We start from the raw sequence: 19,111 nt of genomic DNA on the forward strand, positions 1-19,111 counted from the left end.
AACGTCATTGTTCCCAAGGGAGAGACATAGGATTGATATTGGGTAAAGAAACACAACACATGACATATGCACATATGTATGGCAAGAGACAGAGAAAGAGAAAAGAGAGAGATATAAAGAGAGTCTATGAATGTATAGTATGTCTGTGGGCGGCTCTGCCCTACCCGCTGCATGGCATAGGGGTGGTGGGGGTGGTGGTGATGGTGGTGTGGGGGGAGGTAGAGGGGTGGCGGGGTCTCAGTGCTGGTCAGAGACAGGTTGTCCTGGCTGGACAGCTCCATCTCCCTCATCACCTGGGCCTTGAGGCGGCCGTAACGCAGGTTGCAGTGCTGCAGGCTCTTCCTCCTCCATCGCTGGGTGCTGTCGTTTTCCTTACTGACCCCGAACCAGTCTGCCGTGCCCCTGAGGGGACAGAGACAGAGATTAGGTCAGGGTGAACCTCAGTTCATTAATGTACTTGGTAGTAATAGTTGGTAGAAAAAGTTCCAATTTAATTCAAAGAGAAATGGCACGAAACAAACACTCCGTCTACGAGGCCGTATTCGGGTTGAGTGTGGGCTCTTTTCTTTGCAGAGAGTTCACAGAAAAGACAGAAACAGATTACAATAACATAGATTAAACAGCCCAGGCAATGCAGTGGGTTTGTAGTTTATTTGTATATGGAGTGTGGCCATTTGATGTCACCATGTGAGTGTGTTCCCCTACACCCCTCTCCTCAGCTCCACCATTTCAAACCCCAGTGTAAAGCCTGAGATATTTGGAGCGACTGACCGGGCCAGGGCATTAGTGTTGTGCGTCACCACTCAGTCAAACAATGACAGAGCACAGCAGGATTACATCACTTCCACTCACACAAAGTGGAAGTCAACTCCAGTTGCAAAATAGGTGCCTCACAGTACCAATGACATGCCACTCACACAAAAACATGCTCAGACACACACAATACAGCCCCAATGCATGCACACACACGCATGTACGCAAGCACACACACACACACACACATACATGCACATACACATCAAACCCAGTGACAAAAAGGACCTGGGAGAATAAAGTCTACAGATAAGCCCTCTTTCCTCTTTTAGTGGATATATGCATTAGTAGTGTCTGTATTAGTGTGAGTGTCTGTATTAGTAGTGTCTGTATTAGTGTGAGTGTCTGTATTAGTAGTGTCTGTATTAGTAGTGTCTGTATTAGTGTGACTGTCTGTTTTAGTGTGAGTGTCTGTATTAGTATTAGTGTGTGTATGTGTTTGTGCGTGTGTGAGTGTATGCATTAGTATTAGTGTGAGTGTGTTTGTGTGTGTGAGTGTATGCATTAGTATTAGTGTGTGTGTGTGTGTGTGTGTGTGTGTGTGTGTGTGTGTGTGTGTGTGTGTGTGTGTGTGTGTGTGTGTGTGTGTGTGTGTGTGTGTGCGTGTGTGAGTGTGTGTGTGTGTGTGCGTGTGTGAGTGTATGCATTAGTATTAGTATGTGTGTGCATTACACTGCATGTGTATGTCTTCCCCTAGTGACCCTCTGTATATGTAGGAGTGTCTCAGAGTGTGTAAATCAGGAGAAGAAGTGTCTGTGAAGGATGCGGGTCAGAGGGTAGAGGAGTGTTTACAGTAGAGGACATTCAGTAATAACACAGTCTCCATCATTAGAGAGAAACCAGCCAGCTGGGGAAGCCTTTTAAGGCTGCGCACCGCACCGTCAGGGGAGAGAGGGAGGGAGATTCCTCCCAGGAGGGAGTAATGTTTTAAGAGGGGTCACAGGTTTAGGTTGGGAGCAATGTTCCCTCAAAGTCTTTTAGGCACTGAGCAAATGTCAGGTCTGCTGAGCGCAAACTTGAACATTGTGAAAATTCTGTGCAACTTCCGGCGCGCGTTTACTGTGAACGCTGAGGCTGTACCCGCTTTAAATTACAATTGAACAGTGGTCAAGTAGGCTACTGTGGCTGTTTGATCATAATGTAGGACTGCCAGAGTGGCGTACCATCAAAAACACAATGGAGAAAATGCATCCCATAACATTTTAACATGGAAATAGCTGTTATATCATTCAGCCTACAGTAGCAGCCAATGTGTGGTGTTCAATGTAGGCCTACATGCAGAGCATGACATTAACCTGTTTATCCCACTTGTCCTTCAGACAAGGAATTGACTGAAAATGTTGTTGTGTTGTTTGATGCAAGAAACCACTCTACAAAATAAAATGCATCATTATTGGCTAGCTATTGGCTACTTAGCTTATTCAATCCTGTCTCAAAATACAACACTGCCACTTTAAGACAAAAAAACTCTTTACTATTCAAAGATGGCTAGAAATGCACACATTTTGTGCTCTTGTAGGAAGCAACCACTCCCCCATTGCTGACTACAAATGATCTATAACTGGGCTAATAACTCAGTAACTAGCAAAGGATATGAACAAATGTGCACACGTGGCTACATTCAGCTCTCGCTTTGATCTAAAACAATCTACTCATGACTGCTCATGCTGTAAAAACAGTCCAGTTCAAAGTGAATGGCACAGATCCAAATACGGTAATGGTCGATTTGCATATAGGCCTACTGCAGCTTTGATTGGTTATGGCGCACTGGTCTGTGTAGAGTACAGGCCTGAGTCCTGCCTGTCAATGCAATAGAATCCTACTCCGATGCGTTCTGCCTAAAAAAAAAATCTCTTGCATAGTTAGTATTGTATACTAAGTCTTGCATAGTTAGTTTTGTTTCGGTATCTTGCATTGAAAGTGGCTAATATTGTGTTGATTCGATCACAATTCCCACAGTAAAGAGAAACATTGATAGTGTTTAACTAAAGGAGAAAACTGTAGAAAGTTGAGTGAAGTTCAATCTCTTACTTCTCTGCGCAGGCTGATTTTTCTTCTGCGTGGCAGTCCCTCTAAGCTGCACGGCAGTCCCGTGCACATGCGCAGCTTAGAGGGAATGGTGGTTGAGAGGGTTTAGGAGGGTTGGGGGAGGGGGGTAGACTGAGTGGTGGTGATTGACAGAGAGAGGCTCTCAGGGTATCAGGATATGTAAACACCACAGAAGAAGAAAACATAGTGACACATGCAGTCCATCTTTACAGTTAAACACACTCTGTGAGATGAGGTTCTGGGAAGACTCATTTACTCTGTAGAAGGTTGTTTCTAGGAAAATAAACACCTTGATTCACTAGGCTACAAACCTAGTGTGTGCGTGTGTGTGTATGCACCAGGGTTTCCGTTAGGAAAATGTGGCGCCGGTCAGTTGACCGGGCAAACATTTTTATTTACCGGACATTTGAGAAATCTGCCAGACCTTGGGTGTGTAACCTGATTAGGGCGTCCACCCACGGTGCTCAGAATGACAGACATTTAGATGATAGTAATTCATATTAACAGAACATGTAAGTCCAGGATGCAACAATGTGAGGTGCTTCTTACCGAATTCTGATGTGCACTTTCAAGATGTTAGTATAACTGTCCACATTTACTTTTCCTCAGTCAACAAGATGTGTTACGAACAGAAAAGTCACTAGCCTATGTCAATCTACTATCCCCCATAGATGATTTTTTTTACCTATTCTATTGGTCAACTTGTCAAGGAATAGCCTATTCCAAACAGTCTGGGACAGTTGTGGGACATAGATCCCAAATTTATACAACCAGTAGCCCTAGGCTACATAACACAATTAAGCAATGAGTCTGATGCAACAGATCAGAATGTTCAGCTTAAAATGTTGATAAACTATTATTTCTTCATAGCAATGCGCACAAGGCAGTAGGCTACGTGTGAATGTTCATTCCATAAGGGAACACTGTTATCAAAAGGGCGCTGCACATGCAAGTGGTTTCATGTGACCAAGATGAAAATATCCATTAGAAATGTATGAAGAGAGGAGATCTAATATGCTACTTTGAAGCAAGGTAAGACATGCCTCATAAGATCTATTAAAATGTTCAGGTTTCAAACAATTACGTTTTCAAAATGCATAGCCTACTGCCTCCAGCTCATTGGTGTGTGACGCGCTGATGAAGCCTAACTTCAGTTGCCGTTTGGAGTCCTGCAGCAGCAGCTCTTGCACTGTCTAACAGATTTCCTGCTCAAATGCTCTGTATCTGTATGCTGTATGGTGTGATACACTAGATATACAAAAGTATGTGGACACCCCTTCAAATTAGTGGATTAGGCTATTTCAGCCACACCCGTTGCTGACAGGTGTATAAAATCGAGCATACAGCCATGCAATCTCCATAGCTAAACATTGACAGTAGAACGGCCCATACTAAAGAGCTCAGTGACTTTCAACGTGGCACCGTCAAAGCCAGAGCTTCCATGGTCAACTGTAAGTGTTGTTATTGTGAAGTGGAAACATCTAGGAGCAACAATGCCTCAACCACAAAGTGGTAGACCACACAAGCTCACAGAACGGGATAGCCGAGTTCTGAAGCACGTAGCACGTAAAAATCGCTTGTCCTTGAACACTCACTACCAAGTTCCAAACTGCCTCTGGAAGCAACGTCAGCACAAGAACTGTTCGTCGGGAGCTTCATAAAATGGGCATCCATGGCCGAGCAGCCACACACAAGCCTAAGATCACCATGTGCAACACAGGAGGTTGGTGGCACCTTAATTGGGGAGGACAGGCTCGTGGTAATGGCTGGAGCGGAATAGGTGGAATGGTATCAATTACATCAAACACATGATTTCCAGGTGTTTGATGCCATTCCATTTGCTCCGTTATGGACATTATTATGAGCCGTCCTCCCCTCAGCAGCCTCCACTGATGCGGCAATGCCAAGCGTCGGCTGGAGTGGTGTAAAGCTTGCTGCCAATGGTCTCTGGAGCAGTGGAAACGCATTTTCTGGAGTGATGAATCACGCTTCACCATCTGGCAAGCCGACGGAGGAATCTGGGTTTGGCGGATGCCAGGAGAACACTACCTGCCCGAATGCATAGTCACCTGTAAAGTTTGGTGTACAATGAATATTGGTCTGGGACAGTTTTTCATGAGGGGCTAGGCCCTTTAGTTCCAGTGAAGGGAAACTTTAACGCTACAGCATACAATGACATTCTAAACAATTCTGTGCTTCCAACTTTGTGGCAACAGTTTGGGGAAGGCCCTTTTGTTTCAGCATGACAATGCCCCTGTGCACAAAGCGAGGTCCATAAGGAAATGGTTTGTCGAGATCGGCGTGGAAGAACTTGACTGGCCTGTACAGAGCCCTGACCTCAACCCCATCAAACACCTTTGGAATGAATCGGAACACCAACTGTGAGCCAGGCCTAATCACCAAACACCAGTACCCGACCTCACTAATGCTCATGGCTAAATGGAAGCAAGTCCCTGCAGCAACATCTAGTGGAAAGCCTTCCTAGAAGAGTGGAGGCTGTTATAGCAGCAAAGGGGGGACCAACTCCATATTAATGGCCATGATTTTGGAAGGAGGTGTTCAGGTGTCCACATACTTTTGGCCATGTAGTGTAAATAAGATACATAACAAATATGATACATAATAAATAAGATACATAACAAATATGATACATAATAAATAAGATACATAACAAATTTGTGCCTTCACACGCACAAATTTAATTCCACCAAATTATGCAAATCTACCAATAGACCAGTCAAATGTATTTACATCAACTGGTATTTCCATAAATGAATAGGCTAAAAGGAATTATTTCGCAATGGGATTTTTTCTTCTTCCCCCTGACAATTGGCCGGCGGCAATTTTACTTAACGGCTTTTCTATTTTTTATATGCCAAAAGCTGGCTATTACCGGCTAACGGAAACGCTGATGTGCACACTTGCGTGTCTGCATTTGAATGTGTGTGATTGTGTGCGGATGTGTGTGCGTGTCACAGTCACACCCAAACTAAATAACACAACAACTGGTTCATGAGTACACCAGTCTGCCAAGCGACAACGATTGAAAGTACATCACCCTACATCAATAGGCTTTTTGATATCCTAAAGGTAGGGTTGGTGCACACAGTGTACTATTTTATTCACAATCATTATCTACCTCTGATTGGGAAGCTTAGCTGACTATTCACACACAAAGCAATAAATCTGCCACTCAAAGAAAGACAAAGATGCCAACAGAAAGTAGTGCCCTATAAGGATAGCCGATGCTACCACTTTCTCCAATCATTCTGAGACCGGCAGAGATCCTAACAGCTATTGCCAGTGGAGCCAGAAGCATACAGACAAAGGTCATGTGTAGTTTGGGGAGACATTTAGTGAGGGTGGAACATCCTTATTTATTTCACACTGATCCGTGCATGTTCTATTTTCCTTGTTCTATTACATTTGAGTCACTTTGGAGCACCTAACATTCTAGAAACAAGCATCCCTCAACTATGAAAAATCTAAAGATAAACGGTTCCTTTGTAAAATACTGTCAGTGATCCCTGCAAAGCTGGAAATCCTCTCCTCTAATCTCCCCTCCCCTCGACCGCTCTTCTTTCCTTCCTCTCCCTCCCTCCCCCCTCTCGCTCCCTCTCTTCTTTCCTGTTCCCCGACTCCTTCCCTCCCTCCTGTTTCCCACGTTCCTCTAACCAGTCTCACACTGTCTTACCTGTCCAGCACATCCCTTTCTCCCGCTGTCCCCCTCCTGTGTCTCCCCTCTCCAACACACTAACGCACCTCTCCCAGTTCTTCCCTCTAGTCCTCCTGTCCAGGCATTCCCATGTTGCCCCCCCAAATCCTCTTACCTGTCCAGTCCATCCCAGTCCCAGGAAGCAGGTAGGGTCATGCCTCTGGCTCACACAGAGCTACAGCAGCCTGGAGCCACAACCACATAATGTCCTGGTCTCAGCCCTAACCCCTGTCCAACGTCTGACCCCACGTCCCCCTCTGGTTCACAGCTGGTGAGAATAATTGAAGGTCAGTTGAGGCTGAGAGCTGCTATACATCCACTGGGTGCTGATGTGAAATGTACTTCCATTCAGTAGTATGTTCTTCCCAGAGAGGGGGCCAATCAAACGGCCTGGCAAAGTTGATGTTCCTCAGGCCAGATGATCACACTAGGAGAACGTGTCGTCTAGAAGCTGGCTGACCTCCAGTGGAACTCCGATATATTTGTCTTTCTCCTGCAGCACTGTGATCCGTCTACTGTGCTTGGAAATAGAATCCAACAGACTTTTAATTCAACAGAAGATTTGCTCTCTGAACTTGAGACAAACTTGGCGCAGTGTGATATTCTAGTCTGTATCTATTACAGGGATTTGCTCTCTTCAGTTCCATAACCTCCAGGCTATGATCTGTGATGCGTCTACTGTGCTTGGAAGTATTGAGTATCCAGTTTTCCTCAAAACGGTCTTCTCTCTCCAGGACACCTCTTAATTCAACAGAAGATTGTCTCTCTGAACTTGAGGTTGTGAAATCTTTCCGCCTGTATCTCCATGAATCCTCTCTCTCTAGCTGCCTGATCCTCAGTGGGAATGGACAACGGATCTACATATCTGCTCACTGTGAATCTCTGTTCCCACCTCCCTAACACACTTAGTTCTACATGCCTCTCCCTCTTTTTTATTGACCTCTCTCCCTCTCTCTCTCAGCCCTCTCTTTCTATTAACCCCTCCTCTTTCTCTCTCTCTTTCTCTCCCCCCCGTTTGGGGAGTTTGTGTAAATTGGCCAACGCTCCCACTAACATACCAGCACTTCCCAGGAAGAGAGAGATTAGAAGGAGAGAAAAAACAAGGTAGGTTGTACATATCAGGCGGTGGAGGGAGTGTGTGGAACCTGTCTCAACAAGAGAGAGAGAGAGAGGACGAGAGAGACAGAGGGAGAGAGAGAGACAGAGAGAGAGAGATCGAGAGAGAGAGAGAGAAAGAGGGAGAGAGAGAGAACAGGAGAGGGAGAGAGAGAGAGAACGGAAGAGAGAGGGAGAGAGAGAGAGGGAGAGAGAGGAAGCGAGAGGGAGAGAGTGAGGAAGAGAGAGAGGGGGGTGGAGAGAGAGAAAGAATGCACACAAGGTTGACGCTGCAAAGTCATGAACCCCTTGCATGATCATGAGGAAACTACCTTAGGGTGAGGCATGAAAAAGGCTAACTAATGCCTTTCGCTCAGCAGGCTAACACAGTCTTGTGACACACTGCTAACACGGGGGTTCAAACTCAGTCAGTCACATACTGTATCATCATGTCTATGAATAACTCCATAGGTGTGACAATAGCTGTCAATAGAAAGTTAGCATTGCTGACATTCCTGTCCCTCTCACAGGCCTTAGCCTGCCAGTACAAGTGCCCACTCACTGTGCTACTGTCATGCTATTGATAGAGTCCTACTGGAGCCAACCGGACCACACACACACACCGTGGTTCCACCTTTTCGCATGTGAAGGTTCAGGTAGGCCTTTGAAGGGGTAGCCTTTGGTGTTGGTCCACTGTCACACAATGAGCTGAACACACAAACCAGCTACATGGCTCTCCGATGGCTTCACAGCGGCCTTGATGTGGGAGGCCAGGTAGCTACTCTTTATGAGTCATTGTGTGTGTGTGAGTGTGTGTGAGTGTGTGTATAAGGGTTGGTGGGTGGAACGTGTGAATGCATCCTCTATGCGTCATGGAACATAGTCAAAAACATGAAAACATAACACACAGCAGATATGGTCCCTGTGTGTTGCTCTGACGATTCATCCTTAAACACATGATTTGGTGAGCGAATTGCTGGAAGTTTGCGTTATATCTTCAGGGGATTCTTACATTGTTGTACTGACACATTATCTTAATCTTTTCCTTCTCTCTCTTCCCTTGTTCCTTCTTTCATCCTCTCTCTTCATATCCCTCCTCATCCCCTCCCCTCCTCTCTCACTCTTACTTGATGATTTGTTTGGGGATGGACGAGCGGCGGCGGGTGACCAGTTTGGGGACACAGGAGCGCCTGCGCAGCACAGACACCCGTCGGGGGCCCCTCTGGCCCTTAGGAGGCACCGTGTTGACCCGCTTGAAATGCACCCTCTTCTCACTACACACACACACACACACCAGACCGAGGAAAGCCGGTGGAGGCAGGTAGGCCGATGGGGAAGGAGAAGGAAGAGACACCAAGAGAAAGGAGAGAGTGGGAAATAAAGGACAGGAGTAAAAAGAGAAATGAAAAGAGTATAAGTTCAGATCAGCTGGAAAAGAGTAAGAGTCAGTTAGTAAAAGTTAGTGTTATTTAGAAAAGCTTTTCAGGGAATGCAGAAGCAAGGAGAGTGGAAGGTGTGGTGTGTGATACACGTGTGTGTGTGTGTGTGTGTGTGTGTGTGTGTGGTCTCACCTCTTGATGGTCTCTGTGATGGAGGGCTGGCGCTGCAAGGGGGGTTGGAGATAGTTGCTGGGGTCAAAGGTTGCGATGCCTGATTGTATGTTCTCGCCAGGCATGCTCTCACTGCGCGGGAACCCCTGCCTCTTCACTGGCTGCGACACACACCAGACAACAACAAGACATTGCACCTCAACAGCTGAGTGGACTTACTGTAGCTGGTCTCTAGTGTACGCTTGTATTGAGTCTGTATTGAACCTGTGTGTAGGCCAGATTACAGCAACTGTACATGTATGTATGAATGTGTGTGGGGTGTGTGTTCTACCTGTATAAGTGTGTGTGTTGAATGTCTATCCAGTTGCATTGTATCTGGTGTGTGTGTGTGTGTGTGTGTGTGTGTGTGTGTGTGTGTGTGTGTGTGTGTGTGTGTGTGTGTGTGTGTGTGCGTGCATAAGTGTGGTTTGGTTTTACTTTCCTTGTGGGGACCTGAGGATAGTAAAACAAGGAAAACATTTTACTGGTCCCCACAAGGAAAAAGGCTTTTTTAGGCTTAGGTTTTGGGTTACAATTAGGGTTAGGAGTTAGGGTTAGGGGTTAGGGTTAGGAGTTAGGGGTTAGGAGTTAGGGGTTAGGGTTAGGGGTTAGGAGTTAGGGTTAGGGTTAGGAGTTAGGGTTAGGGGTTAGGGTTATGAGTTAAGGTTAGGAGTTAGGGTTAGGGGTTAGGGTTAGGAGTTAGGGTTATGAGTGAGAGTTAGGGGTTAGGGTTAGGGGTTAGGGTTCGGTTTAGTTTTAGGGTTTTGGGGTTAAGGTTAGGGTTTGGTTATGGGTTAGGTTTAGGGTAAAGTAGGGGTTAGGAAAAATAGGATTTTGAATGGGAATCAATTGTTTGGTCCCCACAAGGATAGTAAAACAAACGTGTGTGTGTGTGTGTGTGAGTGTGTGAGCGTGTGAGCGAGCGAGAGAGCGAGAGAGAGATGTGTCATCATACCTGTATGAATGTTGAGGGCTCATCCAGGGACAGCTGTGGGGGGATGTCCACTCTGAGCCATGGAGGTTTCTTCCTCTGCAGACTGCTGCTCTCCTGGGGCTGGCCCGACTCAGCCATGCTCTCTACCGCCCCCTACCGCACTACTTCTGCCAGCTGGAGACAAGGAGAGATGTGAGACAGAAGTTCAGAACACACACACACACATTGCAGCCGTATTACAGATAAGCCCAGTGATCTGACTCAGAGCACAGAGCATGAAGCAGCTTTATTGAGTACTTTCCATTATTGGGAAGTTGGCTGATCCTAATGCTGGTGATGATGCCAGTCTAACACAAACAGACAACGTGCCCTCCAAACTGGACACGCCCTGCGCTGTGTCCACTGTCTGTCTGCCCATCTGGACACAGCCTTCCCTGTGTCCACTGTCTGTCTGCCCATCTGGACACAGCCTGCCCTGTGTCCACTGTCTGTCTGCCCATCTGGACACAGCCTTCCCTGTGTCCACAGTCTGTCTGCCCATCTGGACACAGCCTTCCCTGTGTCCACTGTCTGTCTGCCCATCTGGACACAGCCTTCCCTGTGTCCACAGTCTGTCTGCCCATCTGGACACAGCCTTCCCTGTGTCCACTGTCTGTCTGCCCATCTGGACACAGCCTTCCCTGTGTCCACTGTCTGTCTGCCCACCTGGACACAGCCTTCCCTGTGTCCACTGTCTGTCTGCCCATCTGGACACAGCCTTCCCTGTGTCCACAGTCTGTCTGCCCATCTGGACACAGCCTTCCCTGTGTCCACTGTCTGTCTGCCCATCTGGACACAGCCTTCCCTGTGTCCACGGTCTGTCTGCCCATCTGGACACAGCCTTCCCTGTGTCCACGGTCTGTCTGCCCATCTGGACACAGCCTTCCCTGTGTCCACTGTCTGTCTGCCCACCTGGACACAGCCTTCCCTGTGTTCACGGTCTGTCTGCCCACCTGGACACAGCCTGCCCTGTGTCCACTGTCTGTCTGCCCATCTGGATACAGCCTGCCCTGTGTCCACTGTCTGTCTGCCCATCCTAACCCTAACCCTCAGATTTAGTCTGCTCTGTCGGGGCTCTCTCTATGTATATTCACTGTCTCTCTTCCATTCTTCGTAGTCATATATCTTTGTGTGGGGTATGCTGTCGCTGTACCACAACATCAAAATCAAATCAAATGTTATTGGTCACATACACATATTTAGCAGATGTTATTGCGGGTGTAGCGAAATGCTTATAGCAAAGCAGACCTATGATTTCCATGACTTTTCCATGTTTTTTAAGACTTTGTACTACTATATTCTCCCACAAGGGGGCGTTGATTGCCTCAAAAACCTCTCCTCATCCAACCCCACTCAATGTTGTACTGTATTTTTTTATTTATAAAAAATAAGGCAAGTCAGTTAAGAACAAATTCTTATTTACCATGACAGCCTACCCCGACACAACCCTAACCCGGACGACGCTGTGCGCCACCCTATGGGACTCCCAATCATGGCCGGTTGTGATACAGCCTGGAATCGAACCAAGGTCTGTAGTGACACCTCTAGCACTGAGATGCAGTGCCTTAGACCGCTGCGCCACTCAGGAGCCCCGAGTATTTACACAAAGTCTTTGAACTCAGCCACCCCTGAGGATGTTCTCACACACACACACACACACACACACACACACACACACACACACACACACACACACACACACACACACACACACACACACACACACACACACACACACACACACACACACACTCGCAACCGTCAGCACCGGAACCACTGCATCAAAGGAACAGCCTGGCTCAATCCAAGTAAACTTAGGGGCTCCACACATACACACATATACTACTACTGAATCCTGTGGATAGAAGAATCACAGAGAGTTGTTGATTGGTATCCTATACACATACAGTAGCACACCCACTGAGTCAAACCTAAACCCACACTGTCTCCAGACAAGCAGGGCTTCCTCACTGAAGCAGTTGACTAATAGATTGTTTGCCATGTGTCAAGAGCTAAGATATGATCTTTGATGTTAGCAAACTTGTATCCACATAATCCTTCATCCACTCAGCACGGTGTTCTTGGCTGATCAACAGGAAGCCGTAAGGCATTGAGGCTGTCCTATGTCTGTGTGGTGACAATGTGGGGTCTAACTATGATCTGGAAAAGAAGTCCTCGAGCCAGCCAATGTTAAATAAGAGTTAAACATGAGATGATCGTGAAAAGGACATCTGAATGCAGCATCTGTAAGACTGAACAGACAACCACCATTTAAGGAGATATCACATGTGAATGGTTTTGAGGTTCATTTTGAAATATTTCTCAGAAGGGAAATTACAGTCGTTGGTCTTGCCATGAAATCATTTTATAGAACAATCGTCTATTATATCATCATTGATTCTTGAGGCTTGAGACTCACTGAAGCCAAGTCCAACAAGCTGTGTGCTATTCAATACCAGCAGCGACACACTAGCCAGCCAGGCAGTCAGAGTGGGTGTGTTTCCAAACCCATGGGAATGGAGTTTACGGTAAGAATTCAGAAAAAAGCAGCACATAAAATGTGGAGTTATCCCTCGGCTGGCTGTGTTCTGAAGGTCATTCTGTGGTTGGTTCTAGAACCCTGTGTGCTCCTTCAGAGTCTTTCAGAGACAGAGAGAGTAAACATACTCCTACAAATAGCATCTCACCAGAACAATATGACCCTATCCTATGGCTACACACACACACACACACACACACACACACACACACACACACACACACACACACACACACACACACACACACACACTCACACACACACACACACACACACACACACATGCACACAAACTGCGGTTAAGGCCTAAGTCAGAAGTTAGCAGTAAAATGAAAATAACGAAAGCAGTAAAATGAGAATAACGAAAGCACTCCCTTTTTCTCCCATCCCCTTTTGACACAAAACAGCATTCAACACACATACACATTGTTTTCTATTCCATGATCCCTCTATCCCTTTTTCACCCTGTCAGTTTTGTCCATCTGTGAGTGTGTGTGTGTGTGTGTGTGTGTGTGTGTGTGTGTGTGTGTGTGTGTGTGTGTGTGTGTGTGTGTGTGTGTGTGTGTGTGTGTGAGTGTGTGTGTGTGACAAGCAGATTAAGGTCCAAAGGACAGGCTTTAATCCTGCAGTAGACCACATGATAATATGCCTCCTCCTGTCTGTCAGCCTAGAAGGAGATCAGGACATGGATTGGACGGGTGATGTCATAAACATAAAGAATCTCCAGGAAGTCACCCTGCACCAGGAGTCAAAAGGAACTGAATGGAAATGAGTTTTCAATGAATGAAACTGAATGAATGTGTTTGAATGGATTTGCTCTTGTGTTATGCAATTGGTGTTGATTTCACTACTTAAAAAATAATATCATTTTATTTACAATGACGGCCTACAAAATACTGTAAACTACAGTATATGGATGGATTTGGAGAAACAGCTGGATCTTTTCTTACAGTTACACTGCCCAATATCAACTACTTAGGCCTGTTTTGCATTCAGGGACATTTCTTCCAGACACATCTTGCTGAAATTAAACAGAATGTCACATTGCGTAAAAGAGCTGTCCAAACATTGTCCTCTCCTACCCTGTTTGCTGTGCTCATGGAAAGAGCTTTGCACCGGACAGTACTGGGGTTGAACTGAACTCAAGTTACTCCTCATTGTCTCTGTTTCAAAAGCCTTGCACTTTCCAAACAAATCTTTCTCCTCTCTCTCTCTCTTTCTCACTCTTTCTCTCTCTCTTTATCTCTCTCTCTCCCCATCTTTCCTTCCTTTTCTCTCCATCTTTTTTTCTACCTCTCTCATTTCAACCTTCCTTGCTCGAGTACAGAAATGCCAAGCTGTATTTTTTGACATTATAATTGACACTTCCTTCACCGACTGCGTTTCCCTGCGTCTCAAAATAGCATTTTTTTTTTAAATGGGAAACAATCACTCGATTTAGAACTCAGGATAAGGTCAGTGTAACCTTACAGAGCCCAATACCACCTCTTCTCATTTCAGCTTGACAGAGTATTGTAGAGGAACTCTGCATTTTATGCTTTATGCACCATGGACAAAGCAATGGGCCTGATATCATCTCAGTTCAAACAGTGATGATATTTATTCACTTGTGTCATGTAAATGGACTCGTGTGTTATGAATCTTTGGCTGAAATCAATATTTGATGTGTTGGAAAAATCGAACCCCAGCGAACCCGCCATCTGCTCTTAGATAAGTCCTAGTTATGTCCCATCCCCCCCCCCCGTGACATCATCAGAGGTCTGTGTAGTAGTGGGTTTTGATCTGTGCCAGATGTTACAGTCATATCTCCTTGTGTGTTTGTTCTCCAGCGATGGATGACCTCATTTTGTTGCTTCCTTTCTGTGAGTGGTGCTATGTTGTGTTTGTGTTGTGTTTGTTGTGTTGTATCCCTCTTCCGGTGCCTTAGCCTCGCTTTGTTTGACTACAACACACGATCAGACCAGCTGCAAAAAACACATCTACCTAATAACAGTGAGTATAACAGAGAAAACAGCCACAGAATGCACAATAAAAGTATGACCTACAGCAGGGACGGGCTGCTTTGATGGGGGTGGGGGTCACAAAGAAACGGAACTCATTATGAGGGGCAGCAGTGGCTTGTGGGTCTGCGTACCCACAACCATACACCCCCCCCCCCCCCCCAAACAAAACACCACACTACCTTGGGAGCAAAACATTTTAGCGCCCCCCCATGTGCCAGCGAAAATCATTTTAAAGTTCATCTCCTGCAATTCTGCACATTTTGCCATGGGGCGTAGAGAAAATATTGCCATTTTAAAGCAAGTTTGCTGCAATTCTACACATTTTGCCATGGGGCGAAGGCAAATGTTCGTCATTTTTAATATGATAACTGATGATCAATGGACCCCGCCCCGTTTGGTCATTCGACCATGCTAACTACAAGTTTAGATAGCTGGCCGCTAGACTAACTTACCAATAAATAAATAAAATAGCTGACATGCGCTAATTGAGTGACTGTTGATACTAGAGGTCGACCGATTATGATTTTTCAACGCCGATACCGACACAGTCGGTGAAGGAAGTGTCAATTATAATGGAAGGAAGTGTCAATTATAATGTCAAAAAATACAGCTTGGCATTTCTATACTCGAGCAAGGAAGGTTGAAATGAGAGAGGAAGGAAAGATGGGGAGAGAGAGAGATAAAGAGAGAGAAAGAGAGAGAGAAAGAGTGAGAAAGAGAGAGAGAGAGAGAGAGAGAGAGAGAGAGGAGAAAGATTTGTTGGTGGTTGGAGATATCCCTCCAGTGGTGTGGGGGCTGTGCTTTGGCAAAGTGGGTGGGGTTATATCCTGCCTGTTTGGCCCTGTCCGGGGGTTTCATCGGATGGGGCCATAGTGTCTCCTGACCCCTCCTGTCTCAGCCTCCAGTATTTATGCTGCAGTAGTTTATGTGTCGGGGGGCTAGGGTCAGTCTGTTACATCTGGCGTATTTCTCTTGTCTTATCCGGTGTCCTGTGTGAATTTATATATGCTCTCTCTAATTCTCTCTTTCTTTCTTTCTCTCTCTCAGAGGACCTGAGCCCTAAGACCATGCCTCAGGACTACCTGGCATGATGACTCCTTGCTGTCTCCAGTCCACCTGGCCGTGCTGCAGCTCCAGTTTCAACTGTTCTGCCTGCGGCTATGGAACCCTGACCTGTTCACCGGACGTGCTACCTGTCCCAGACATGCTGTCCCAGACCTGCTGGAACCCTGACCTGTTCACCGGATGCGCTACCTGTCCCAGACCTGCTGTTTTCAACTCTCTAGAGACAGCAGGAGCGGTAGAGATACTCTCAAAGATCGGCTATGAAAAAGCCAACTGACACTTACTCTTGAGTTTCTGACTTGTTGCACCCTCGACAACTACTATGATTATTATTATTTGACCATGCTGGTCATTTATGAACATTTTAACATCTTGGCCATGTGCTGTTATAATCTCCACCCGGCACAGCCAGAAGAGGACTGGACACCCCTCATAGCCTGGTTCCTCTCTAGGTTTCTTCCTAGGTTTTGGCCTTTCTAGGGAGTTTTTCCTAGCCACCGTGTTTCTACACCTGCATTGCTTGCTGTTTGGGGTTTTAGGCTGGGTTTCTGTACAGCACTTTGAGATATCAGCTGATGTAAGAAGGGCTTTATAAATACATTTGATTTGATACCGATTATTGGAGGAACAAAAAAAGCCGATACCGATTAATCAGACGATTTATTTACCATTTATTTGTAATAATGACAATTACAACAATACTGAATGAACACTTATTTTAACTTAATATAATATATCAATAAAATCAATTTAGCCTCAAATAAATAATGAAACATGTTCAATTTGGTTTAAATACTGCAAAACCAAAGTGTTGGAGAAGAAAGTAAAAGTGCAATATGTGCCATGTAAAAAAGCTAACGTTTAAGTGCCTTGATCAGAACATGGGAACATATGAAAGCTGGTGGTTCCTTTTAACATGAGTCTTCAATATTCCCAGGTAAGAAGTTCTAGGTTGTAGTTATTATAGGAATTATAGGACTATTTCTCTCTATACAATTTGTATTTCATATACCTTTGACTATTGGATGTTCTTATAGGCACTTTAGTATTGCCAGTGTAACAGTATAGCTTCCGTCCCTCTCCTCGCTCCTACCTGGGCTCGAACCAGGAACACATTGACAACAGCCACCCTCAAAGCAGCGTTACCCATGCAGAGCAAGGGGAACAACCACTCCCAAGTCTCAGAGCGAGTGAGGTTTGAAACGCTATTAGCGCGCACCCGCTAACTAGCTAGCCATTTCACATCGGTTACACCAGCCTACTCTTGGGAGTTGACAGGCTTGAAGTCATAAACAGCACAATGCATTGCGAAGAGCTGCTGGCAAAACGCACGAAAGTGCTGTATGAATGAATGCTTACGAGCCTGCTGCTGCCTACCACTGCTCAGTCAGACTGCTCTATCAAATCATAGACTTAATTATAATATAATAAACACACAGAAATACGAGCCTTTGGTCATTAATATGGTCGAATCCGGAAACTATCATCTCGAAAACAAAATGTTTTTTTCTTTCAGTGAAATACGGAACCGGTCCATATTTTATCTAACGGGTGGCATCCCTAAGTCTAAATATTCCTGTTACATTGCACAACCTTCAATGGTATGTCACAATTCCGGAAAATTCTGGCAAATTAGTTCGCAACGAGCCAGGCAATGAACGCAAGAGCAGTGACACAATTTCATGTTAGCAGGCAATATTAACTAAATATGCAGGTTTAAAAATATATACTTGTGTATTGATTTTAAAGAAAGGCATTGATGTTTATGGTTAGGTACATTGGTGCAACGACAGTGCTTTTTTCGCAAATGCGCTTGTTAAATCATCACCGTTTATCGAAGTAGGCTGTGATTCGATGAGAAATTAACAGGCACCGCATCGATTATATGCAACGCAGGACACGTTAGATAAACTAGTAATATCATCAACCATGTGTAGTTAACTAGTGATTATGTTAAGATTGATAGTTTTTTATAAGATAAGTTTAATGCTAGCTAGCAACTTACCTTGGCTTCTTGCTGCCCTCGCGTAACAGGTAGTCAGCCTGCCATGCAGGCTCCTCATGGAGTGCAATGTAAGTGTCACGTCCTGACCAGTATAAGGGTTATTTGTTATTGTAGTTTGGTCAGGACGTGGCAGAGGGTATTTGTTTATGTGGTTCGGGGTGGTGGTTTATTTAGTAGGGTGTTTGATTGATTATTTCCGGGTTTTTGGGTACTGTTCTATGTTAGTGTATTTCTATGTTTTGTTTATTGGGGTTGGACTCTCAATTGGAGGCAGGTGTTTTCTCGTTGCCTCTGATTGAGAGTCCTATATATGGGTATGTGTTTGGTTTAGTGTTTGTGGGAGATTGTTCCATGTATAGCTTATGGCCTTACAGGACTGTTTATTCGTTGTTGTGTTTCTTTTGGTGTACGTGTTTATTTTGGGTTTTCCTTCTTTCCTTAATAAAAGAAGATGAGTACACATATACCTGCTGCGTTTTGGTCTCAATCCGACGACAACCGTTACAGAATCTCCCACCAAATAAGGACCAAGCAGCGGAGGAAGGAGCAACGGAGGGACGATCGTGAGAAGTGGACGTGGGATGAGATTATGGCCGGAGAAGGTCCATGGAGGAAGTGGAGTGAAGACCGGGAACGCTACAGGGGAACACGACTGGCGTTTAAGCCCGAGAGGCAGCCCCCCCAAAAAAAATTGGGGGGGCACACGGGTAGTTTGGCTGGGCGAGGATGGAACCCCAGGCCAACTCCCCGTACCTTTTTTGGGCAGAGACTAACTGGACAGGTCCCGTGTTTTGGGGTGATGGGTGCTGTGGCGAGGCCGGGTATTTTCAGGCCGGTACGCGCAGTACCAGCGCCCCGCATTTGCCAGGGGGAAGTGGGCATCCAGCCAGTAAGAGCGATGCTAGTTCTGCGCTCGAGACCGCCAGTACGCCTCTACGGTCCAGTGCGTCAACCCAGTCCGACTCGGCCTGTTCCCGCTCCCCGCACTAGCCCTGAGGTGCGTGTTCCCAGGCTGATACCTCCAGTACCAGCACCACGCATCAGGCTTCCAGTGCATCAACCCAGTCCGACTCGGCCTGTTCCCGCACCCCGCACTAGCCCTGAGGTGCGTGTCCCCAGACTGGCACATCCAGTACCAGTACCACGCATCAGGCTTCCAGTGCGTTAGCCCAGCCTCGAGAGTTCGGCAATAGTGTGCAGTCCAGAGTATCCGGCAACAGTGTGCAGTCCAGAGTATCCGGCATCAGTATGCAGTCCAGAGTATC

General features: G+C 46.0%; 1 protein-coding gene across 4 annotated transcripts in view; it reads right to left on the reverse strand.

The window, feature by feature from the left end:
- The window catches only part of rhbdf1b (rhomboid 5 homolog 1b (Drosophila)), a 55,242-nt gene that overhangs the window by 15,021 nt on the left and 21,110 nt on the right, over positions 1 to 19,111 (reverse strand). For 2 of the 4 annotated variants that reach the window (XM_029764900.1, XM_029764901.1), the window contains exons 2-4: positions 10,217 to 10,369; positions 9,244 to 9,383; positions 165 to 402 (exon numbers count right to left, since the gene is read on the reverse strand). In XM_029764900.1, coding sequence (XP_029620760.1) covers positions 165 to 402; positions 9,244 to 9,383; positions 10,217 to 10,333 — 495 coding nt within the window. In that variant the 5' untranslated portion in view covers positions 10,334 to 10,369. Of the gene's footprint in view, positions 1 to 164; positions 403 to 6,692; positions 7,672 to 9,243; positions 9,384 to 10,216; positions 10,370 to 19,111 lie in introns of those variants that run through there. The other 2 variants (XM_029764903.1, XM_029764902.1) reach the window with 2 other exon arrangements.

Source organism: Salmo trutta, chromosome 10, assembly GCF_901001165.1.
Source record: "Salmo trutta chromosome 10, fSalTru1.1, whole genome shotgun sequence".
NCBI lineage: Eukaryota > Metazoa > Chordata > Actinopteri > Salmoniformes > Salmonidae > Salmo > Salmo trutta.